General features: G+C 41.6%; 1 protein-coding gene across 2 annotated transcripts in view; it reads left to right on the forward strand.

Annotated features, from left to right (window-relative positions):
- SLC16A10 (solute carrier family 16 member 10) overlaps positions 1-25,540 on the forward strand; it is a 166,170-nt gene that overhangs the window by 128,191 nt on the left and 12,439 nt on the right. For both annotated transcript variants that reach the window (XM_038395398.2, XM_038395397.2), the window contains exon 4: positions 20,315-20,458. In XM_038395398.2, the coding sequence (XP_038251326.1) occupies positions 20,315-20,458 (144 nt within the window). The remainder of the gene's footprint in view (positions 1-20,314; positions 20,459-25,540) is intronic.

Consider the following 25,540-nt stretch of genomic DNA (forward strand, 5'->3'; position numbering starts at 1 on the left):
TGGTTAGATGTATTCAAGTCAGCAGGGTCTGATGAAATTCACCCTAGGTATTTAAGGAACTAGCTGAAGCAATCTTGGAAACATTAGCAATTATCTTTGTGAACTCCTGTCATGAGTTTATGATGATATTTTCTGACTAGATTACACAACTGTATCAAGATGTGAGCCGTTTGGAGCCAGATTCCTAAGTAATGATAGCCTAACACTTGTTCCTTAGGATCACTGTCTGGAAATCAAAAAACATGTTTCAGGGTTAATATGAAATCCTCAGATGTCAGGTCAAAAATGTTTAAAACTCTGGGTCACCTGCAAAAGACACAACCCTATGGACATTACCAATAAGAATTTTCCATACTAAGGATCTTCAAAATAATATCCCATAGTGTAGTGAATTATATGATGTGGAAGGTTTAAACTACTCTTGTGACTTTTTGAACACATACTTCTATAAGAAGTTTAAAGCTCTTTCTTGTGAAAGGTAGCTCATACAAGCAGGATCTTCCCCAATTATTTTAAAATGGGGAGGAAAAAAGCTTTGATCCCCACAGCAAGTGCTCATTTATGGAGAGCAAGGAGCAGAGTAAAGAATGAATTTTAGAAACTTTATCTGATTTGAAAGCAAGGTTGAAACATGCATACAAATCCAAAAAATATGATTAATAGAGAAGGGAGAAGAAATATAAATTTTTATGGAACACAGGACAATAGAGGACTGTGCTCATTTCAGACTTGGCAGGCTCAAGAAGGAGCAGTTCCCTTCTAAGTCTCAAGTTCCTGAATAGTAATTGATGATGAGCTTGCTTTCCATAGTGATTAGACCTAATATGAGGACAGCAACATTTCAAATAGTTGCATTTATTTATTTGTATTACCACAGTGCCTATGATCCTAATTATGGACCAGGACCCCATTGTGCTGGGCGCTGAGCCAACAAAACAAAAAGTTGATCTCTCCCTGCCCAAAGAGCTTATAATCCAACTATAAGGCAAGAGACAGCAGATGGATACAGATAGATGGGAGAGTAGAAGGAACTAATGAGACGATCAGCATGATTACTGATGTACTGATACCATAGCATTGTATGCATTGTTTAGTCTGCTGTCTTCTGGAAGATACTGGAATCGTTTACCTCATTGCATGGGATATTTAATCAATTACTTTCCTGTTCTGCTCAAGCATTTTCAACAATTGGATCCTATGTCAGGGACCTAGTTTAATTTCTTAATTATCTTTAACATCTGGCTCCAAAACTAAAGGACAGGAAGACACTTTGACAGATTGGATTGAGATTACATTTCCTATAGATCAGGCCTTCTGTCTTCCACTTAATTTCCAGCAATATTACCCTCAACATGATGCTGGGGCTTTGGTTTAGTGCTGGCTTTTGAGTACCACAGATCCCACACTACTTCATGCAATCCTAAAGCGTAAACTAAAGGTGCCTATGCATAACCTGTTAGAGGTGATGAGATCATAGAACAAGATGATATAGCTGGCTGTAGCCTTTCTAATTGCTGCTATGTTGGCCAGGCTCATCTTAAGAATCAGAGAAACCATTCTGATAATTCTTTGTAACCCAGATTGTCATGAATGGATCTCCCAAACTTGTCTCAGAATTTACCTCCTCTTTTTTGAATTAGGCTTGCCTCCTCCTTCATATGTATTCTAAATTTCATCATCCCAAGGAAATCTTAAATTACATAAGAAGAGAAAGTGGTTTAATAATTGAACATTTGAAAACAGAAATAAGAGCCTTAAAACATCAGTTGCTAGATGAGCAAAACTATGGACTAAGGAAACTTATTTAAAATGGCAGTCTCTGTGGAAATATATTTGAGAATACACTAGTAGATCAGTGTTGGAGAGCACCATATGAACAGTATAAGTTTTGCCCTCTATTACTGGACATAATGCAGATGCTTCCTTTGGTCAAAGAGATCATTTAAGATGCAGATTTTTCTATTTTATTTTTCTCTACCCTTGATATCATACAGCTTGCTTATCCATATCCCTAACGTAATTGCTAAATAGGTTAAGATACTGTACAAGCATACAAGAAAGAGTAGTATCTTGTTTGTATATCCACCAAACCTGAGGATACTGCCTTCTGTTTGTTATATAATTGTTACTATTATTAATAATGTCAATTTTTTTTAAATTATATGCTTTGAAAATTATACTGGAATACAGGCTTCAGACTTGGACAAATGACAGCTTGTAGTGGTGCCAAAGCTCTTGAGCTTCTTCTGTTGTCATGGATGGCCAGCAATAACCCTAATGTAGCCTCCAGACTGCTAGTTGTACAAGCCCCAAGAAAACAAATCTTACAGGTAAAATCACTTACTTATCAAAGTGAATTGCTGTATATCTGTTTTTTCTTCTTCTACATTTTCGTTAGAAAAGAGGATCCAGGGTGTGAAGCTAGCAATAAGAAACAAAACAGAAGGTAATTGCAGAATAGACAATAATAGACGTAGCCATGTCTTTAAAAGTTTATCAGAAAGATTCTAGGTATGGAATTAAGTCTACTAGCCAAAGAGTGCTATGACCAGGTAAGGGAGCCTATCTATAGTCTATGGTAAGAAGCCTAATCCCTACCCCAGCTACAAAATTTAAATAAATAAAAGACAGATGATGTGCTAGCTAGCATTTCTACCAAAGTTTTTATCCCTGATCAGGAATTCATGTCTTATATCAGCCTGTGGTTGGGAGATCTGGTGAATTTGAAACAGACACAGGTACCTGTTGTTGAAAAGAAGGAGATTTTTCTTTCTCCACCTCACTTCTTATCCAGATCAAATATACAAGTGGATTTTTCAAGCCCTAGATATGTTTTTTACAGGGCTGGGGTACTAATATCAATTGTTTTTAAACGTTATCATGCACTTTAAGATTATTTCAAGCTATTTTATAGGGAATAAAAGTTCAAGTTTATAGTTCAAGGATTACTATTGGAATAAATAAACCTTTAATCCTCTAGGTTCCCATTTCAAACACAGCCTAAATCAGTAGTGACTGAAGGCAGTTTCTCATCTAATGATTATTCAGAACCCAATGGGAAATTCATTTAGCTGTCCAATTTTCAGCTACCAATTGTCCACATCAGAAAAGCCCTACACTTAGCACTAATTGACTTTCCTTATTGGCATTCTTTGCATAGACCATGGATTGATTAAGCAGGGACACTGAACTATTCTCACCTGTGGAAATGGTAGAGGGGAGATGTGTTTAATTCCTGTGACATTTCTTTGTGGTGTACTACTTCTATTGATAAATAAAAGATTTTGTTCTCCAAGTCTGCCAGTCCTTCACTAAAATTCTCATCTCTCTTCCTCCCCCAAAACAGCAGTTAGGAGCAGCTCCCCACCCAGTGTTATCCTTGTTGTCTCTTTTTAACCATAATTTGTAATCTTACTTTAGTTAAAATGTGAGGTAATAGCAGTGAAAGCAGATATGTAGCATTCTACATTGTCTATAAAATGCTGCTGTTAGTTTTTAGTTGTTGGTATAATTGTGAAATAACGTATTATAATAATATAATATTATATATAATAATATAATATGTGAAATAACATATTGCGTTGAATTGATGCTGCATGTTGCAGCTGGACTTTTTGAGATAGCACCAAGATGAAGCCACTGTTAACTATTAAAAATAGTCCTTATAGACAGAGCCTCCCACTCATGTATTGCAACTCTCTCTGTCCAGCTGTTTCAAATAAATTTAGAACTACTGAAGACGCTGTTTAGAATTCTTCTAGGGAAACGTTTCTGACCTCAATGATAGTATTACTTGTGGTAGATGTTTCTGTGAAGGTTTGTGGCCCATTATAGTAGCAACCACACCATAGTGTCAACCTGTGCTCAGAGCAACCATCAGGCAATGCAGAGAGCATAGGGTAGATTCACAATAATTAAGGCTATGATTTAGTCACATATTTTTAGTAAAAGTCATGAACAGGTCACAGGCAATAAATAAAAATTCATGGCTCATGACCTGTCCTATGACTTATACTATAAATACCCCCAACTAAATGTGGGGGCCACTGCTGCAGGGGGGGAAAGCCAGGGGCCACTGCTGGGGGGGACAACAGGGCCAGCTGCTGCTCCGGCTTCCCCGGGACTGCTGCCGGGGGAGGGAGCATGGCTGCTCTGGCTGCCCTGGGACCGCTGCCTGGGCAGTCCCTGAGGCCAGCTACATGGGGCCACCTGAGCAGTGGCTGGCTGCAGGAGCTGCTCCAGCAGCAGACAGTGTGGCTGTCCCTGGGGCCACCTGAGTAGCTGGCCCCAGAGCCAGCTGCTTGGGTGGCCCGGGGGTCAGCCACAGTGGCCACTGCAAAAGTCACAGGGGTCATGGAAAGTCACGGAATCCATGACTTCTGCAACTTCCATGACAGATATGGAGCCCTAACGATAATGCCATCTTTACACTGCTATTAAAATACTTCATTGTCTATAGTACTTTCACAGGTTCCAACTTTTTACTTAAAATATTGACATACTTTGCTAGAAGCTTTTAGAGTACCTCTGTAGAATTAGCAGATACCCATTATTTTCAAATGAAGTTGCAGGTTCAGTTTAACATTGGCTGTTAATAAATGCTTTTAGTTCCTAATGACTGTCTCTCCCGTCTAGTACAACAAAGTGTTTAACACTTTTCAGTTCATGTCTTGAATGCAGGCTGGGTAATTTCTGAGAGAGTTCAACTGCAAATATTGCATACTTAAAATAATGCTTAAAGCATTTTTCAAAATGCCATTATATTAATACTTTCAAAAATATTTGTTTCCATTTTACAGAAGGTGAAACTGAAGTAGAGTTCGTGACTTGTATTGCACGCTTGGTTTGTAAAAATGTCTAGTAAATAGTGCCATTAAACTATATCTTGATATGATATATCTTCCTTGTTCAGTTAACTTTGTTCCACAAGAGCTAAAAATTTTATTCTTTAAATTTATTTCAGAGAAAAGGTTACTCTTAACCTTTCATTTCTGTTAGAAAAAAGCTATACTCAGTGTTTAAATGCAGCTGCAGAATTGCCTTGCACAAATAAGTCTTCTACATGTTTTCCAGAAAATAGCTGGTGTTCGTCAAAAAGTTGTTTGACTCCACACCACTGCTACTTTTTAAAGAAAAAGGAAAATTGTAAAATAACCCCCCAAAGAACAATTTTCAGTATTCCTTTACCACTGCTTTGCTGCTCAAATATTAATCCCACTGTGTAAGACTTTTTGTCAACCAAAAATGTTAGTTCACAAATATACTTTAAAACAAATCCAGAAGCTATATACATTTTTGTGTAAAACAGATATCCTTTCTCTAATGGATTCAGTGGCTTGTCTAGATTATTTCTGCCTTTTAGAAATACTGAATAAACCCATAGTCTCTGTCATCCTGTTCATTCCCTTCACTCCTGTTCAAGGAGTTGTGCGTTTTGTTGTTGTTGTTGTTTTACTTTTCCTGCATCATTCATTTTCTTGGTACCCACCACTTCTTTTCTTTGAGAGGCTGCAACCAGCCTTTTTTCTAGAAAGTACAATATGAAGATACATTTAAAATGGTGTTAAAGGTGATTGTATATTAAACTGCTATATCTTCATATTGTAGGTAATTTGAAAAAGTTAAAACCACTCAGGTTTTTCCACCAGCATGGTTGTCAAATATAAGTGCTATTCTCTCTTTCTTTCTCATCTGCTTTATCTACCACATTTCAGTCGCACACAAAGTTCTGACAAGGGCTCCAGTGTTGTACAGTTCCAATATGGCTATATGGATGTTTCTAATGGACCAGATCTTCAACGGCTCCTATGCTTTACTTGCTTTTCTAATCTTTGATTTATCTCCCTTCAGATTTCAACATCTGCTCCAATTTGATTGTCCAGGTTAGTGAAATTTACCCCCTTTGTCCAGTTCTGTAAATATCCTGCACACTTATTCCTGCCCCAGTATTCATCAGTGTTGACCTGGCAATGTTTGTTCTTGGTTAGTTTGGCTACTTTTCTTTTGAAAGTCACACATTCTCTGTATTTTATTAAGGTGGAGAAGAAAAATCAAAGGAAGAAAGTTCAGTTCCTACAAAATATTTCCTCTATATTAGTAATTTTGATGAAAGTATAGTTAAACTATAGTCTCCGCACAAGTAACAGAAGGGAAGAAAAGTCACAAATGAAAAAAGTATAAAACTCAAAGGTAAATCCAATGATTGGATAATACAAAAGTGGAAGTAAACAAAAGTCAGTTGAAGAAGTAACCATTTATTTTAAGTTGTGGATGTATCCAGGTGTATAAAATAAGCAGATGTCTAAGGATAAGAGTAAATTCATCTTCATCAGTACAGGATCAACAAGTCAGAAGGTGTCAGTTCTGTTAATTATCAACCATTTCACTGCTGTGGAACCAGACATACTGAAGTTAATGTTTTGTAATTTCATTTATTAAGGTTTCTCTGACCACATACTTTTTAAAAATGTTTTGATAATATGAGCCACTGATAGAAGATGTATGAGCAAGCGGTGTATACAATTTCAAGACCTGGAACTAAAGTGTAAAAGTATGTGCTCTTATTTTTCACAAAATACTATACAAAAAGTGGCAAAGAGTCCTGTGGCACCTTTTAGACTAATAGACGTATTGGAGCATAAGCTTTTGTGGGTGAATACCCACTTTGTCGGATGCATGTAGTGGAAATTTCCAGAGGCAGGTATAAATATGCAAGCAAGAATCAGGCTAGGGATAACGAGGTTAGTTCAATCAGGGAGGATGAGGCCCTCTTCTAGCAGTTGAGTTGTGAACACCAAGGGAGGAGAAACTGCTTTTGTAGTTGGCTAGCCGTTCACAGTCTTTGTTTAATCCTGAGCTAATGGTGTCAAATTTGCAAATGAACTGAAGCTCGGCAGTTTCTCTTTGAAGTCTGGTCCTGAAGTTTTTTTGCTGCAGCACGACTACCTTTAAATCTGCTATTATGTGAATAGGGAGGTTGAAGTGTTCTCCTACACGTTTTTGTATATTGCCATTCCTAATACCTGATTTGTGTCAATTTATTCTTTTACATAGGGACTGTCCAGTTTGGCCGATGTACATAGCAGAGGGGCATTGCTGGCACATGATGGCGTAGATTACGTTGGTGGACGTGCAGGTGAATGAACTGGTGATGGTGTGGCTGATCTGGTTAGGTCCTGTGATGGTGTTGCTGGTGTAGATATATGGGCAGAGTTGGCATCGAGGTTTGTTGCATGGATTGGTTCCTGAGTTAGAGTTACTATGGTGCGGTGTGTAGTTGCTGGTGAGAATATGCTTCAGGTTGGTGGGTTGTCCGTGGGTGAGGACTGGCCTACCTCCCAAAGCCTGTGAAAGTGAGGGATTGTTGTCCAGGATGGGTTGTAGATCACTGATGATGCGTTGGAGCGGTTTTAGCTGAGGACTGTATGTGATGGCCAATGGAGTTCTGTTGGTTTCTTTCTTGGGCTTGTCTTGCAGCAGGAGGCTTCTGGGTATGCGTTTGGCTCTGTTGATCTGTTTCCTTACTTCCTTGTGTGGATATTATAGTTTTGAGAATGCTTGGTGAAGATCTTGTAGGTGTTGGTCTCTATCTGAGGGGTTGGAGCAAATGAGGTTGTACCTCAGCGCTTGGCTGTAGACAATGGATCATGTGGTGTGTCCGGGATGGAAGCTGGAGGCATGAAGGTAGGCATAGCGGTCGGTGGGTTTTTGGTATAGGGTGGTGTTAATGTGACTGTCACTTATTTGCACTGTGGTGTCTAGGAAGTGGACCTCCTCTGTAGATTGGTCCAGGCTGAGGTTGATGATGGGGTGGAAGCTATTGAAATCGTGGTGGAATTCTTCCAGGGTTTCCTTCCCATGGGTCCAGATGAAGAAGATGTCATCAATGTAGTGTAGGTAGAGAAGGGGTGTAAGTGAACAAGAGCTGAGGAAGCGTTGTTCCAGGTCAGCCATAAAAACATTGGCATATTGTGGGACCATGCCGATACCCATAGCAGTGCCACTGGTCTGGATGTATATATTGTCACCAAATTTGAAATAATTGTGCGTGAGGATAAAGTCACAGAGCTCAGGAACCAGTTATGCTGTGGCATCATCAGGGATACTGTTCCTGACAGCTTGTATTCCATGTGTGTGTGGGATGTTTGTGTAGAGAGCCTCTACATCCATGGTGGCTAGGATGGTGTTTTCTGGAAGATCACCAATGCATTGTAGTTTTTTCAGGAAATCAGTGGTGTCACTGACAAAAAGCGTCAGCTCTAATTTAGGGTTTTGGGTGCTTAATCTGAACAATTTTCACATCTTTAATAAAAAAAAAGGAGAGCGAGAGAGAGAGAAATAGCGCATGAGGAAGTTGGCAAAATAAGATTTTATGAAAAAGCTGATATTTGCATTTTCTTACGCTTTTTTGGTCTTATGATGTGTGAATGCAAAGTATTACATTTTTAAAAAGATATTTCCTTCCCTTATTTCCACCTCACGAGACTTTGAAAACTGGAAAGCACAGCTGACTTGTTGTCTTTTATCTTCATACATAATTAAATTATTGTCATTGCCAAAATTGAGCTTAGATCATTATTGACTTCAGGCTTGTTTCTGGTGCTTATCAAGGATCTTTGGCCACAGCCTTTTACGGGACTAAGGAATAAACATGATACTATTGTGGTGGACATTTGTGCTGATTTTAGTTCAGTGTGATAATTCATGTGGAAGACTAAGTAGCAGCATATTAAATAATGATGGAGAAATTTCTAAAGGTTCAGAGATTTGATTTTGTTCTGAAAAGCACACAATTTGCTTCTCCAAACGATATAAATCTCTTGAGTTATGTAACATTAGTCTTGAAATCTCATAAGAACAAGATTCCCTGTAATATCTTTCTGCTTCTGATTGGGTCAGAAATCTCACAAGAACATCCTTTTCACCAGTATTTGGCACTTTGGTTTTGGTTCCAGTGGGAGCTTGAAAGTGCAGAGCTGTGTGGAAATTAAAAATATAATAGGAGATGAAAAGGGAGGTGGTTAAAATTTGGTTCAAGGATCTGGGTCAGTTTTTATTTTATTTTAGTCAAATAGGTTTGCTCATCTGTTGTGTGTTCCACTCACTGCTGGGGTGCCTCCTCCTGGCTGGTCTGGTGATTAGCTCTTTCCAAGTCCAACATCCCCTTTCTGCCACTCATCCAGCCATCTCTCTCTTGCTCATACTCTCTCTCTCTACAACTCAGGATGCTCTCCTTTTGTGGCTTATCCCTCTGGCCAGGTCACTAAAGTCCTCCCCTTCGGGGGTATCACAGTCTCTCCATGCACACTATCTCCAGCAGTCTTCCCATCAGGAGTCCAGACTGTGCCGCTTTCTCCAGTGGCTGGTAGGGAAATCCAGGCCCACCCTCTTCTATGGGTTCCACCCCAGGTCCCCTACAACCATCGACTAGGGTCTACACTATCTCACACCTTGCTGCTGTTTCTCTGGAGTGCCTCCTATGTTGCCTCTAACAGACTCCTTCTCCACCCTGCTCTGAAAATGCTCTTCCCTCTGGGCCAAGTTCCCTTCTCTCCCTAGCCTCAGAGAGAATAACTCCAGACCTCCTCCCTCCAGCCCCTTTATGCTGCCAGCTTCCTGGCTTTATACTAGCCTAGCATGTTCCTTCTCAGCTGGCTCCCATCATCATTCAGGAGATTATTTATGCCATATGATTCCCCTCAGCCTCATTAACCCTTTCAAAGCTACTGTGGTGTGAACACCTCATCACACTATCTATGATTTGTCTGTTTTAGGTACTCATATGGCCCTTATTACATAGTATCAGACCACCTCACAATCTTTAATGTATCCTCACAACACTCCTGTGAGTTGGAGAAGTACTATTATTCTTATTTTACAGACAGGGAACTGAGACTCAGAGAGACTAAGTGACTTGCTCAAGGTTGCACAGGAAGTATATGGTGGAGCAGGGGCCTGAACCCAGACCTCCCAAGTCTGAAGCTAGTGCCCTAAGCATTGGACCATCGTTCTTCTCCTTTAACGGCTATACAAGTGTAACAATAAATTGATCAGATTGATTAGGAAACTGCAGACTCATTTCACAAATATAGGTGGTAAGAAGTCTTCAAAATTCCTCTTACAAAAAAGGAATGTGCAACATAAAATCAAAGGTTAAAAACGTAGAGCATAAAATTCTGAAATTACTGCAAGCAATGAAATATTACAAATGGACAGGATTACATGTTTTGGATGAACCTTGTTTGCAAACAATCTATGGGCTTGTCAACACAAATACGTAGTTTGCAGCAAGCTGGGGTGTGAATCTACCTTGTACCACACTGCCACACTACCTGCCACACTGACTGACTGACTGTGTAGATCCTGTTGAAATGCAGTAACAGTTCCGTAATGTGCTTTGATGTAGTCCCATTTCAAAGTGGAATAAATCAAAGCACACTAATGTAGTGTTATTGTACATCAGCAGGATCCACATGGACACTTAGTGTGCAACTGACTAGTGTGGGATAGATTTACACCCCATCTTACAGTGAACTAAAGCCTTGTGTAGACAAGCCCTAAGTAACTAAATTCTCATAAAAGGAGGAGGATGTAGAACTGTCAGATATGAATACCCAAAAGAGTGCTAAGCAAAATAAAGCATACAACAGAAGAAAAGCTGTGAGGTTGGTTTCATACTGAAGAGGGAAGAATCTGTGGGAATTAGAGGAAATAACAACAGTTCACTATTTTCCTGGCCTAGAAGTAATGCAGGAAAATGAATCGAACCCTAAACCAGTGCCAAGATAATTTCTTTTATCAAGCTAGTTGACTGCCATTATGTTCACCTACATAGAAAAGATTAACTGTGGTTACAGAAGAGACAAATGTGATCTCTGGCATAACACAGGCCATGTAATTTCACACAGCAATTCCTGTATCAAACCCAAAAACTTTTGATTCTTCTTTGAGTGGTGGTCCCTATGTGTATTTCACATATGGGCGTGCATGCGTGCCATGCACTCAAGTCCAGAAGTGTTTCTTACCAGTTTCCGTTGACCCGCACGTGCATAGTGTGTCTCCTCTTGCTCGCAGCTGAGGGTATAATAGGTAGTGCGAGTTGATAACTCTCCAGTTCCCTTTTGCTGCTGCATGACCTGAGTCAGAACACTCTGTTCCTTTATGCTCTTAGTTTTTCCTGAGAGTGACTTACTTCTGCTTCAATCTATATTGTTGTATATAGTCTTCTCTAGTGTTAGCTAGCTAAGTTAGTATAGTTTCCTTTCCCTCTCTGGGGGCCTGTATCTTCACCCTTTGCCCCAGGGCCTATGCCCCAGATCCTAGGTTTTAAAAACTGTCTCCTACCTGTGCTCATTCTCTGTGAATGACAAGCACCAACAGTGCCTCTACAGGGTTGGCAAGGCACACGTCATGGCTCACTGCTCCATTGGCAAGTCCTTTCTGCTCCGCACCCAGGATGCCCGCAAACACTGCCTCATGGAAGAAGCTACATGGAGGAAGCCATGAGACCAAGGGCAAACTCTGATGCAGGCCTGGGAGACTCCCTCTACAGCACCGTGCATGCCCCGATGGTACCAAGGACAAGTCCCAGTATGAGAATAGAAAAACACTTTCACGGGCATAAGAGCAGATCGTTACTGTGGACTGCTCCCAAGTGTAGTGTTTCCTCCCTGAGACAGCATTCTTTCTCTCAATGGTACTGGTCTGATCCCGTAAGGATCTACTGACAACTAAGTCCATGGAGGCACCAGTTTTGATGGCAGTGACCCTTCACACTCCAAGACAGACTAAGACTTGTACCTCTTTGGAGGTATCTTCGCCCTGCCATACCAATAATCTCCTCTGCTTTCGGGTCCAGTCCTTCTGAGGGGCAGTTCAACACTAGAGGAGGAATCTACCTTGAGGAGAAAGCGTTAGTCCCCTTCTCCATCCATGAATTGGAGTCTCCATCCACTGGCATTGACAGTACTACCTATGGAACCAGATCCGACCTTTTCCTCAGCTGAATCAGATGTCCAGGACATACCATCACAGTCACAATGGGGGTTAGTTGGACCGGATTTCTAGACTGTCTTAGACTTGTCCTCTGCCTAAACAGGATTATCATCTGTGGAACCACTGGAGTGCCCCTCTCCACAACCAGTTTTCATCATACTGGTACTATTGGGGCCCATGGGATCCCTATGTATGGCACCCTGGATCTGTGTGAGAGTCTCAACAGCCCTCTTTGCTTAGATAACAGCAAACAGCTCTGCCAGAGTATGTGGAGGAGGAAGACATTTAGCTGGATCCTTCGGTACCAACAATATCTACAGGCTTATCATCCTTGTGATGAGGCAAGCACCCCATCTTCGCCGTCCCCACCTGCTGACCACAGGCAATACCAAGAACTCTTGCGGAGGCTGGCAACTAAACTCCAGATCCTGCTTGAGGAGGTCCATGATAATGCAACATAAGCTTCTGGACATCCTTCAGCCCAACACACCCCTACACTCAAAAGGACTGAGACACGATACCTTGTGCTTGTGAAAAGTGCTGAAGTTTTGTTCACACACCCTACCCCCAAATCCCTAGTAGTAGCAGCAGCCAATAAAACATCCAGCAACAACTCCATAAGACCACAGCTGCAGACAAGTGTTCTAAACACCTTAACCTGCTGGTGAGGAAATTATTCTCATCCACTATGTTCCAGTTTAGAATAATAAATTAGTCCTGTTAGCTAAGTATTATTTTCTGAACTAGTCCAAGTTCTTGGAGTTTAAAGATAAAATTCCTCAAGAGATTCGGGCTCAATTCCAAGCTGTTATGAAAGAGGGTATATTTGTGGCCAAAACTTTGCTCCAAGCTGCAGTGGACACAGCCAACGTCATATGTCAAGCCATAGCAACCACCATAGTAATGCAATATGAATTGTGGCTTTGCCCTTCAGGGTTCCCCAGAGAGGTTCAGAACACTATCGAGGATTTGCCCTTTGACAAGACTGATTCTTTTGATGAGAATACAGATGAGTTTTTGCATTCATTAAAAGACTCTAGGACAACTTTTCACTTCCTGGGCCTTTATACCCTGGGCCCAAAAGAGGAAATATCACAAACAGGTGTACAAATGAAGGCCTCTCCCACAGCCTTTCTTCCACCAACAACCATACAAACCACTGTGCAAGCATCAGAAGTTTCAAAGACCAAGGTATGCAGCCGTATCCACCTCAACATCTACCAGCCAACCTCATTCACCACCCAATGGTTACTTTTGACAGGATGCGCAAGAGTTGCAAACCATCACTGATGCATTCCCATCTGCTTCCTGAATCTTTGGTGGCTGCCTGCTATATTTCCTCCACAAATGGATGGCTGTAACAATGGACAAGTGGGTAATTGATATCATCCTCTTCGGCTACACTGTCGAGTTTCTTTACCCAGCTCCTCACAAAACCCTTTCCTAGCTCCTCTTCAGGGACCACTCTTGCAAGGAGATCCTCTGTCAGGAGGTGGACTCTCCCCTCCAATGAGGAGCTGTAGAGTGAATGCCATATCAACATCAAGGGAAAGAGTTCTACTCCCAATGTTTCATAGTTTCCCAAGAAAAAGGGAGATGGGAGCTTTTTAAAATATTTTTAAATATTAAATATTTTTATTCTCAAATTAAAATTCTGCATGATTACATTGGAATCAATAATTCCCTCCATGGAAAAAGACGCATGGTTTGTTGCTCTCAACATTGAAGTTGCTTACTTTCATGCGGACATTCACCTGTCCCACAGAATGTTCCTGACCTTTCTGGTAGGCCAGAAACACTACATGCTCAGAGTCCTCCCATTCGGTCTTGCAGCATTAGCACGGGTCTTCATAAAGGAGGTGTCAGTGGTGGCAGCACAGATGAGATGAAACACTGTCTTGCTGTATCTGGATGCTTGTCTCCCAACAGGCAAATCCAGCCATTGGGAATCTTATCTGCTTCACCTTCTGGCATCTTTGAGAATCTCTACATAAACATGGAGAAGGCTACTTTGACTCCCATGCAGACCATAGACTTTATAGGAGTAACCCTAGACTCAACCTCAGCAAGGACCTACCTCCCTAGAACAGATTCCAGGCCAGGAACAGCCTGATAAGACAAGTCCTTTGCAGACCTCAAACTACAGTCAAGATCTGTCTTTTCCTGCTAGGCCACATCCTCTCTTACTTACTTAATGCTGTTCACCAGGCTTCACCTCCTATGACTGAGGTCCTAGGGGCCACACTTAGATTGCTCAATTAGGGCAAACTGCAAAGATGGGGCAGACGATCCGCAAAACTGGTGGTTATTTCTAATAATTAGATTCACCAATCCAGCAACAAAACAGCTTCTATAATACCTTACTGGTTACCCAAAAGCCAAAAATACAGCTCCCTTAAAGCAACTCAGCCTTGGGCTCCCACCCAGACAGCCAAGTTAAATATGATGAGGATTACTGAAAATCTTGTTCATCACATATAAAGCTCTACCAGTCCCAAAGGATCGGAAACATTACCCACCAGGGCAATGAATATTTCAGATCTTACCCAAATACACTCTTACAGCCAATTCTTATTAATTATTAAACTAAATGTATTGATTAAAAGAATATTATACATACAGCCATTAATAAAATTCTTAGGTCAGTTTTATAGTAGATGAGCTTTAGAATTGCAAAAAGTTCTTTCAGAATTAGTTAGGTTATAATCCAAAATCCAATATCAGGGTGATTGAGGCTGGAGCTGGAGACCTCAGTTTTGCTACTCATACTTCCCCTATGAAGCTTAAACAGATCTAAGAGAACAGAATCAGGGCCCTAGAATTCTTGTGTAGATCTCTGGAAGGCTATTGACAGCCTCTTGACCGCAGATATTCCTTGGGTGAACAATAGGTGATCATTGTGGCTTTGAAGTAAGACCTTCTATTTCCTATGCACCACTGGTAATTAGCTGCATAGATTAGCATAAGGCAACTGCTTATCTCCTTCCATTTACAGGTAACTTACTACATACTTCAAAGAGAAATAAAGACGATGATATTATTGTGACGAGTTTGGTCACAGAGACCCCCTTGGGACTATCACCTATGTGCTGAAATTACCTCGGAGCTCATTTTCCACTGCCAGCCTGGGACTCCAGAACCCTGCCTTAGTGAGCCAGACACCCTAGTCTTCTGCAACACAGACCCAGGTCTGGTTCACGCCCTTAAAGCTGCAGACTTTAACCAAAAACTGCTCAGCAAGTTACCTATCTCCAGCACCCAGCTCCCAATGGGATCCAAACCCCAAATAAATCTGTTTTACTTTGTATAAAGCATATACAGAGTAAACTCATAAATTGTTCACCCTCTGATAGAGAGAGATGCACAGCTGTTTGCTCCCCCAGGTATTAATCACTTACTCTGAGTTTACTAATAAACAAAAGTGATTTTATTTAGTATAAAAGTAGGATTTAAGTGGTTTCAAGTAATAACAGTCAGAACAAAGTAAGTTACCAAGCAAAATTAAAAAAACACACGCAAGTCTAAGCCTAATACATTAAGAAACTGAATACAGGTAAATCTCACCCTCAGAAATGTTCCAATAAGCTTCTTTCACAGACTAGATGACTCCTTAGTCTGGGCCCAATCCATTCCCCAGTACAGTTCTTGTTAGTTCCAGCTCAGGTGGTAACTAGGGATTTCTCATGACTGGCAGCCCCCTTTGTTGTGTTCCATCCCCTTTTATAGCTTTGGCCCAAGGGGGGAATCTTTTGTTTCTCTGGGTCCCTCTCCGCCCCTCCTCCTAAATGGAAAAGCACCAGGTTTAAGATGGATTCCAGTACCAGGTGACATGGTCACATGTCCTGTGAGACCCCCAGCCTCCATTCTTTCCTGCCTGACTCACACAAACACAGAAAGGCTTGTAAGTAAACAGAGCCATTTAGAACCAATTGTTCTAGTTAATGGGAGCCATCAAGATCCTAAGCCACCATTAATGGTCCACACTTTGCATACTTACAATAGGACCTCAGAGTAATACTTCACATTCCTAGTTTAGGTACAAGAATGATGCATTCATACAAATAGGATGAACACAGTAGATTATAAGCTTTGTAATGATACCTTACAAGAGACCTTTTGCATAAAGCATATTCCAGCTACATTATATTTACTCATTAGCATATTTTCATAAAACACATGGAGTGCAACGTCATAATTATTACATTTACAGTTAATCTAAATGTTAACATCTCCTATTTATCTCTGAATTAACAGAATATAACAACAGACAGGAACCATTTGGTTACACTGTCTGCCTCTAACGATATACACCTCTACCCCGATATAACACTGTCCTCGGGAGCTAAAAAATCTTACTGTGTTATAGGTGAAACTGCGTTATAGCAAACTTGCTTTGATCCACCGGAGTGTGCCACCCCGCCCCCCAGAGCACTGCTTTACTGCGTTATATCCGAATTCGTGTTATATCGGGGCAGAGGTGTATATGTAAACACAAAAAATACAATCATTATCTACTAATATGTCTCTAAAAGTTGAATGTGGGTTAGTTAGCCGGCTAGTGCTTCACTCCTTCTGGCTCAGTGTCACACCTCCATTGTCTACAGTCCTGGTTTCAATCTGTTTACTTGCCAGACAGACAGCATGAATACCAAGGTGCCAATCTCTGCCAGTGTCCTATCTTCCTTGCCTGATGGACAAACATGAAGCACATTCATGCCAGAGTCCGTATCCTCCTGTGTGCACCCAACACAACTATAACTATGAGTGCACCCTTCATATGATGGGGAGCCCACATGGGTGACCATACAACACAAGGTGCATGGACACCTCAGGTAAGGACCTCTCCCTCAGAGTCCAATGGCTGTTTACTTTTGTCTTCTCGGGTGAGGAGAATGAGGTGGGTAGGGAGAAAGAGAGGGGTAACTTGGGGTGTTTGTCCATCCTTTTTATAGTTTCAGTGCCCTTCTTGAAAAACATTTCCATCTGAGAACCAGGAGACAGAGAGTCTATGTGGAAGATATGCCCTTGCTGTTTTTTAACCTGTTTGAACTTCTTTTGTTTTCCCTTCCTGCTTGATGACTCTGTTTACTGCTTAAATGCAAATTAAAGCAAGCACACATTCCTTTGTTTAAGACAGATCTGTTTACCGACTTCTGCTTGGGCAGGGCTGTAGGGTTTGGAGCATGTGTTAATAACATCATACAGGGGAATCTTATAACTTCACATAGTGTTGTCACACACGTTTTATCAGGACAATACTGACCAACTAATTATGAGTTTTCAAATGATATATACTTTGTATAACGATTATTACAATGGTGTATAGGGTGTGAACATAGGTGTATTCCAACACAGATTCATCAACTTATTTTTTCTTGAAATGTTCACTCTACTTTGTGTGTATATTTATATTCTTTCATTCTGGTTTTCGTCTCTCCCCTTCTCCTGTATATTTTCTCTAACACTAATTTTTAGAATTTATATTGTCTGTTTTTCAATTTGCTGTTCAGAGTGGCAAATTAATTTTCCTAACATCCTTGAGAAGTAGGTATTATTCTCATTTTACAGATGGGGAAACTGAGGCATTTTCCAATGTCAGATTATTATCCAAGTAACAAGTTGGTGTCAGAACCATGTTCACAGCTGTTGATTCCTAGGCCTGTATTCAGACCACAACTTTTTTTCTATCCATGCTTTTCCTCGTGTGTGTCTGTCCTTAATCCATGTTCATTCCATCTTCTCTGTACTATTCTCCATTTTGTTCCATTTTTCCCATTCAGAAATTATCTTCAATCCAGTAGGATTTTACCTTTGCTGCAGAAGTCTGGGGACAGAGCGTGTCTCTTGTGTCTCCTGCACAGTAGATAAGTTTCAGAGTAAGCAGCTGTGTTAGTCTGTATTCGCAAAAAGAAAAGGAGTACTTGTGGCACCTTAGAGACTAACAAATTTATTTGAGCATAAGCTTTCGTGAGCTACAGCTCACTTCATCGGATGCATGCAGTGGAAAATACAGTGGGGAGATTTATATACACAGAGAACATGAAACAATGGGTGTTACCATACACACTGTAAGGAAGGTGATCACTTAAGATGAGCTATTACCAGCGGGGGGGGGGGGGGGGAAAGAAAACCTTTTGTAGTGATAATCAAGGTGGGCCATTTCCAGCAGTTGACAAGAACGTCTGAGGAACAGTGGGGGGGGGGGAGGAGGGGAAATAAACATGGGGAAATAGTTTTACTTTGTGTAATGATCCATCTACTCCCAGTCTCTATTCAAGCCTAAGTTAATTGTATCCAGTTTGCAAATTAATTCCAATTCAGCAGTCTCTCGTTGGAGTCTGTTTTTGAAGTTTTTTATTGAAGAATTGCCACTTTTAGGTCTGTAATCGAGTGACCAGAGAGATTGAAGTGTTCTCCAACTGGTTTTTGAATGTTATAATTCTTGACGTCTGATTTGTGTCCATAATCACATGACTCCCGAAATAGATCTTTAAGAAAAATTCATATTGGCGAGATGCTCAATAAAATTGAGGAGAATTGGCAAAACTATAGGGAGAACATGATGTTGTGAAAGAAAGTGTGACCTGAAATGAAGATCTACCATAACTCTAAATAAACAGCATGCATATCTAGACTTTGCATTTCAAAGTCTTTGGATACAAAACAATGCGAATTTGACACTATCGCTACTCCTGGAGGAATTCTATGCCACTGCACAATGCAGAATTTGCACACAATTAATGTTATGTGCAGAATTCCATTTTTCCCCACAGAATTGGTGCTGGAGAGCTGCTGGCCATCACTAGGGGCCACCAGGCCCAGCCGGGCCTGGCTCTCCAACTGGCAAATACAGGACACTGCTGAGGAGAGGGGGAAGGTGAGGAGGAGCTGGAGGGTTCCAGGCAGCTGCAGTTCCCAGCATGCCCTGAAAGAAGGAATGGTCTCCAGGAAACTTCATACAAGCCCACAACCCAGCCTCAGGCTGTTTCTCTCTCTGGATCCTTGGAGTCTGGGAGTAGGGGATGTGAGTGTCTGGGCATGGCCGTCCCTACCCATACGCAAAGTATGCAGCTGCGTAGGGCACCAGGGAATTTGGGGCACCACATTTCCTGGCGCCCTGTGCAGCTGCATGCTACTTTAGCCCCTGCCCTGCCTCTTCCCCATGGCCCCCGAACCCAACTCCACCCCCACTCAACCCCTTCCCTTAAGCCCCTGTTCTGCTCCGCCCCCACCCTGCCCCAGCCCCACTCCCATTTTGGACCCCCAATTTGAGAAACATTGGTCTGTCCTGTGAAATCTGCATAGTATAGAGCAAAAGCACACAAAAGACAAGATTTCATGGAGGGAGACCAGGTTTCGCGGTCCGTGACGCATTTTACATGGCCATGAACTTGGTAGGGCCCTAACCATGGGACCTTACCCACAGTTCTCTGAGTTTGTTAAAGTCTGCTTTTGTGAAGTTCATTTTCCTTATTCCGTGGCTTTCACTCCTTCATTTCCTGAGAATCATGAAATCTCTCATTTCAGACACTTTCTTCCAAATTGACTTCTACCTTCAGATTCGCTCATGCAGTGCGTCAGTACGTTTCTACCGTTTACTTCAGCAGAGATCAATAATCAAGGGAAAGATTATAAAGTAAAATAAATTTAATAATAAGTAATAGCTTTCTTCTCAAAATTTTCCCTCATAAGTAAAGACTGGCCATAATTCCAGAATAACTGGGTGTTTCTAGTTAAAAGATTGGCAGGGAAATAGTTAAGAGTGCTGGATCATCACCATGGTTTGTTTATTATATTTACTTTGATTTACCATTCTCTATAACCTAGTGAGAAGCTGAAAAAGCTGATTAAGAAAAGACTAAGGTAAAATGTATATCAATAATATTTTATTCACTTTTTTCTCTTTGCTTGATTTGTTACTTTTCCTTCTCCCAGTGGGCCCTATGCAAAGCCCATTGAAGTCAATGGGAGTCTTTCCACTGATTCAAATGCACATTGCATCTAGCTTAGTGTGCTGTGGATCAGAGGAGTCATTGAGGTAGATGAAAGGGGATCCACTGCAAAAAGGGAGCCTTGGAATGCTACACAGCATTGTACTTCCTAAACTGAACTCTTAAAAGCATTCACCTAATGGGGGACTGTTAGGTTTTTTTCCCATACACAGAGACCAACCATATATTTTCAGTCTGAACTACTTTTATTTTAAAGTAAAGGAAACTTAAGGCTCTGTAAGATGCTATAGATTTTTTGTTCTTATTATTCTATTTCCACATCATTTTCTCTGCCCATCCCCTCTTTTTATTTTTATTATTTTAAACAGATGAAACATGTAAAAGAGAGGCTTGGTGAAAATGTACAAGAAGAGGTGCTTCTGCTGTGTCTTGGAATCACTTCAGGAGTCGGACGATTGATCTTCGGCAGAGTTGCAGACTATATTCCTGGTGCAAAAAAAGTTTATTTACAGGTACAGCTTCTGCATGATGATGCAATAGACTAACAGTCTTGTGTACCTTTTCTTATTCTGCTAGTTAATATTTTCGGCAGTATGTGTGCAATGCACAAATGAGGTGCACATGTTTGCTGCTACTAACAAATGTTGTACATTTTTGCTGCAGGAAAATTGCAGACTTGCCCTATTGAGAAATGAGAAATTTCAAAGAAAAAACGCTTTTTTCTGTGAAATAGCAAGATTTTTGTGCATTCCAAAACTGACTTTCAATTTCATTGGGAAAAATGGGAAGCAAAATGACTGTGATTTTTGCCTTCCTGAAACCAGAATTGTCCACTAATTTTACCAGCATTTTTTGAGTACAACTCTAGTGGCAACATGTGAAGTTGTGTGCCCCTCAAAATAACTTGTGTGATTGCATGAAACCTTACTTTTTTGAGGCAAATGTCACTGTTTTTGGTATATCATCATCCTTCTGTGTGCTTTACTTTTCCTCTGAGTTAGAGAGCATTTCAAAGCAGGCAGCTTGTCTGCCCTGCCAACTAGAAGAGGGCACTATACTTACAGGAAAATGCATTTGTCTAGATCAGAGGCGTGCAAACTATGGCCCGTGGGCCACATCCTGCCCACGGGACTGTCCTGCCCGGCCCTTGAGCCCCCAGCCCCTCCCCTGCCGTCCCCCCACCCCCGCAGCCATGCTGCCACAAGGGCAGCGTGGCTGGCTCTGGCCAGGTGGCAGGGCTGCGAGCTCCTGCTGCTCTGAACGGCATGGTAAGGAGATGGGGAGCGGGGGAGTTGGATAAGGGGCACAGGGGACAGGGAGCGGTTGGATGGGGCAGAGGTTCTGGGGGGGCGGTCAGGGGATGGGGAACGGGGGGGTTGGAGAGGTGTTGGAGTGGATGGGGGCAGGGCAGTCAAGGGACGGGGGGGGTTGGATGGGGGTAGGGTCCCAGGGGGATGGTTAGGGGTGGGGGGTCCCGGGAGGGGGTGGTCAGGGGACAAGGGGTGGGGGGGAAGGGTTGGATAGGTTGGGGGGGTCTGAGGGAGGCAGTTAAGGGGCAGGAAGTGGGAGGGGGCGGATAGGGGGCAGGGTCCAGGCTCTTTGGGGAAGCACAGCCTTCCCTATCCAACCCTCTGTAATGACATTTTAGGCTTCAGAATAACTTTCCAGGCTTTGGAATGATATTTCTGGAATCCTTTTATATAGATTAAACCATTCACACCCTTGGGAGTTTGGTTTGCAAGGGAGTTTATGAACTAAACTCTACAATTTGGTCTGCAGGAACTGGAAGTGAACAGAATTCCTTTAAATTTTTTAAATTCAAACCTTTAGGCAGAATGTATATGCAGTTACCAATACCAGGGTCCTCCAGGACTAAGTGCATGACTCTCTAAATCTTAGAACTCCTTTTTACCTTTGTTTTTCAAGGAGGAGGAGCTGTTGATCTACCTCACTCTTTCCTCCTAGAGGTAGGTGTCTATAGATTCCATGCCGTTTGGAGGTTTTAGGTGGCTTCTTCCTTCCCAGTAGTGTGCTCAGGGAGCAGTAGTTATGGGAACAGATGCCTTTGTGAGCCCTTTGATGAAGGTTTCTGAGGGAACAGGATGTGCTAAGGACCCTTGCTTTCAATAGGGAGAAAACTCTTCTGTTGCCAGCTGGTTCTGTTGAGCTGAAGTTCAGACACATGCTGTAATCTATGTAGCATAGTAGCTAGAGAACTGTTTTGGGGTTCCCTAACAACTACATGCTAGAAAACATACCCTATAATACCTAGGGTATGGATGTTAAAGAAGGGTTTCCTGATGATACTGCACTAAAGATTCTAGGGCTTTTCTTGACCCAAGTCAACTAGTGTCATTTGGCAGCAAGTTATGTTTTCCCTATTCCTTAATGTTCTGATCCCATGCTAATAAGACCTTGTGAATGTTAGATATGTACCTTAAAGATCCCGATGGAGGAAGTGGCTGTTTGTCGTCCCCAAAAACCCCAGGGAAGTGGCAAAAGGAACTACTTGGCCCATGCAGAAAGGACAAGGAGGCATATTACTGCCCCCCAAGCCTACAAAGACACCTAAATTTGGGGAGAGAGTAGAAGCTCACAAGTTTCCCAGCTGTGCAAACAATTTTGTTTCATATTCATGAACATAGTTTTGTGAAAGCTTTGGAAAATATGAGTAGGTTTGAGGTTTTAATGTAAATATTTTGCACAGCTCTAGTTTTGAAGAGTTTTTAGGTAGTATTAACCACTTCAAAAAGAGAATGGGAATAGAAACTCATTCAGAAATAACAAGAGAGACATCTAATGGATTTTAATTGTACTGCATTCAATGGACAGTTCTGCTAGATGGACTAATCTTTGTTACCATGGCTATGTACGCTTACTCACATTTAAGAGATTCAAACGGGGAAGATGAAGGAACCCCGGACATACTTTTGGACTGATTTATAACCTACTGTAACACTTAAGAGATTTTATTATTGCTATGACCAACTGCAAATAGGCAGAAAAGAGAAGTTGCATGTAGTTTAAAAGCCACCACGATCTTATCTCTTTGTCTGATAGTTGTCAAACTTGCAATAATACTCATTAAGTTCTGTGGCTGCATCATTTACTTTGAAGCATCAATTTCCTTAGATGGCTAGGGTAAAAACTCTGACATTCTCTTCCAGGATATAGATTTTACTAATTAAGTGACTAAGGCTCTTCTGTTTCAACTAATTTGAAGAGAGGAGACATGTATGCTCTCTCTGTCTTATTAAGCCAGTCTCTTGCATCTGCCTCTTCTGCCTCAAAGCAGCACTTTTAAGAGGGGAAGTGAGTATTCACCATCTCTCCAAAGTGGTATGGTAGTTTTTGAAACAGTCTAACAGTAAATTCAGTGCTCCTTCACATTTATATCTCTTAATTGAGAGAGTTGATGTGGATAATCATGGTAAGTGAGATTTCTTTGGCTACAGAAAGACGGGCAGTATTTTACTACAGTATTATCCACAATGTGCCAGTATCTAACATCTTCAGCAACTCTAGTTATGAATGAAATGGCTGACTAAGGCAACTAGATATCTACTTCCCACTAAGATTCTACCATCTTGTAGTGAAATGATTTACAAGCATTCTCCTTTGCAAAATTTTAGCTATCTGATACATTTTCTTTATCCTTCTTTGGGAAGTTGCTTTGTTTTGTAGACACTTGTGGAACGAAACAACTTGTTTAGGAAGCGACAATGCCATCTGAGTCTTTTAGGCTACCAGGGTTAGCGTTTTATTTTCACTTCTGCTTTAACCACAGCAAGCAAAATGCACTTGAGTACAACCCTAACTGTAAGATCAACCAGTGTGTGTTTGTTTATGGTTTTGTTTTTTATTTTTTTTGGGGGGCGGGGGAAGACACCTAGAACTTGAGGTCTATTCTGGATAGTGGGAGACAAAAAGAAGAGATATAAAGCTTTCTGAATCTATCTTTCCTCCATGGGCTAGTTATTTGCTCTTGACTCTATGTAAAATGTATTTCCACATTATGACTTTTCCAATTAACAGTGATTGTGATCAAGGGATTCTTATCATATTCTGTCTTTCTCAGCCTTTTACTATTTAACTATTAAATGTCACAGATAAGGTTGATTCATCTTTGTCTATACTTGAATGATTGGTTAATCTGAACTTTGTCTAAAATGGTCACCAAAACTTTGTCTAAAATGTTCACTGTTTTTTCCTTGCCCAATGGAAGTTTTGGAACACAACTGGAGGAAAGGACAATTATTGACAATGTTTTTATGTCACCACAGAGATTTTGCTTTTATAGGAGCAAAATTGGACTGCTTTTAGAAGAACAATATTGGACTACATCAGCAGTCCTCTGCTTACGCTCAGCCATGATTCTATCTCCTAGAGAGGTGATCTAGTACTAGAATTTGTGGAAACTGTAATATAGGCAAGTCTCTGATAGCCAAACCTATTTCTGCCACTGTTTTAGTTAAACCTGCTGAAAAACAAGTCTAATTGAAGCGGTGGCAAAAATTAATCTGTCTGGCAATGTCTTGTCTATACTTTGGCTCCCAAGAGCTCTGCAGAAGTCTCATTAGAACTAGTGGGAATTCTTTTGTAAATTTCCCTAGTATAAAAACTACCTAAAAAGTCTTCTGTGGTGGTTTTTTGAGTAGTGTCCCTATAGGTGTTCCACTGCAGGTGTGTGTGCCCCTGCGCCCCTGATAGGAGATTTTTGGTAGCAGTGTCCCCTTGAGCTGAAGCATGTGCCCTCCCTCCCTTGTGGTCTGCCTCCAAGCTATTTAGCACTGGGGGGGGGGAACCCCCCCACTTACTTCTCTACCGCCTTTGGCCTCAGATGGAATGAGCAGTTTTCCCTTCCTTATCTGTATCATTAGCATAAGTAGTGTTTCTTTTATTTTATTCCTTTGGGTTAAAAAAGAGAGAGAGAAAGGAAAAGAACTTCAATTTCCTGCCCTGTCTGGAGGCATTCCCCCTTCCCCCCGCCCCCAGGCATCTGTAGACTCATCATTTTTTATTTTCAATTTAAAAAAAAAAAGTAAAGACAATGTTCTTCTGCATTCCTCCCTGCTAGAGGATGACAACCCCCTGCACAGGGGCATACCTGGCTCGCTCTGCTCCAAGCATGCCTCTCCTGCCAGGAGTCAGTTCTTGTAATGGCCAGACACTCACTGTGCCTGGGAGACGCTCACAGAAGTGCTTTACCTTCCACAGCTAAAACGGCAGCCTCACAGGAGCTGGGAGCTGAAGTAAAAATTCCTCCCTATGGAGAAAACACTTCAGTCTGCAGGGGACTCCGGTGGGTGCTGACCCCAGACCATCCCCGGAGCCTTCATTTCAAAAGGGGTCAAGTGGAGAAGAAGAGAAGGGGTGGGGGCGAAAGCCACCAGCAGACTCCCCCTGGAAAGGCTCATAAAAAGAGCTCCTCTGAGCAACTGGCTGGCCAGAGGGGTTTCCCAGTGCAGCCATCTCCACACCGATCCCAACACATGCATTCTGAGTAGCTGGCCAGCCAGTGGAGCTCCCCAGAGCAGCCACCTCGGTAAGATGACAGCACCAATAAGAAAAAAGAAAAGGAGTGCTTGTGGCAC

Source organism: Dermochelys coriacea, chromosome 3 (genome assembly GCF_009764565.3).
Source record: "Dermochelys coriacea isolate rDerCor1 chromosome 3, rDerCor1.pri.v4, whole genome shotgun sequence".
NCBI lineage: Eukaryota > Metazoa > Chordata > Testudines > Dermochelyidae > Dermochelys > Dermochelys coriacea.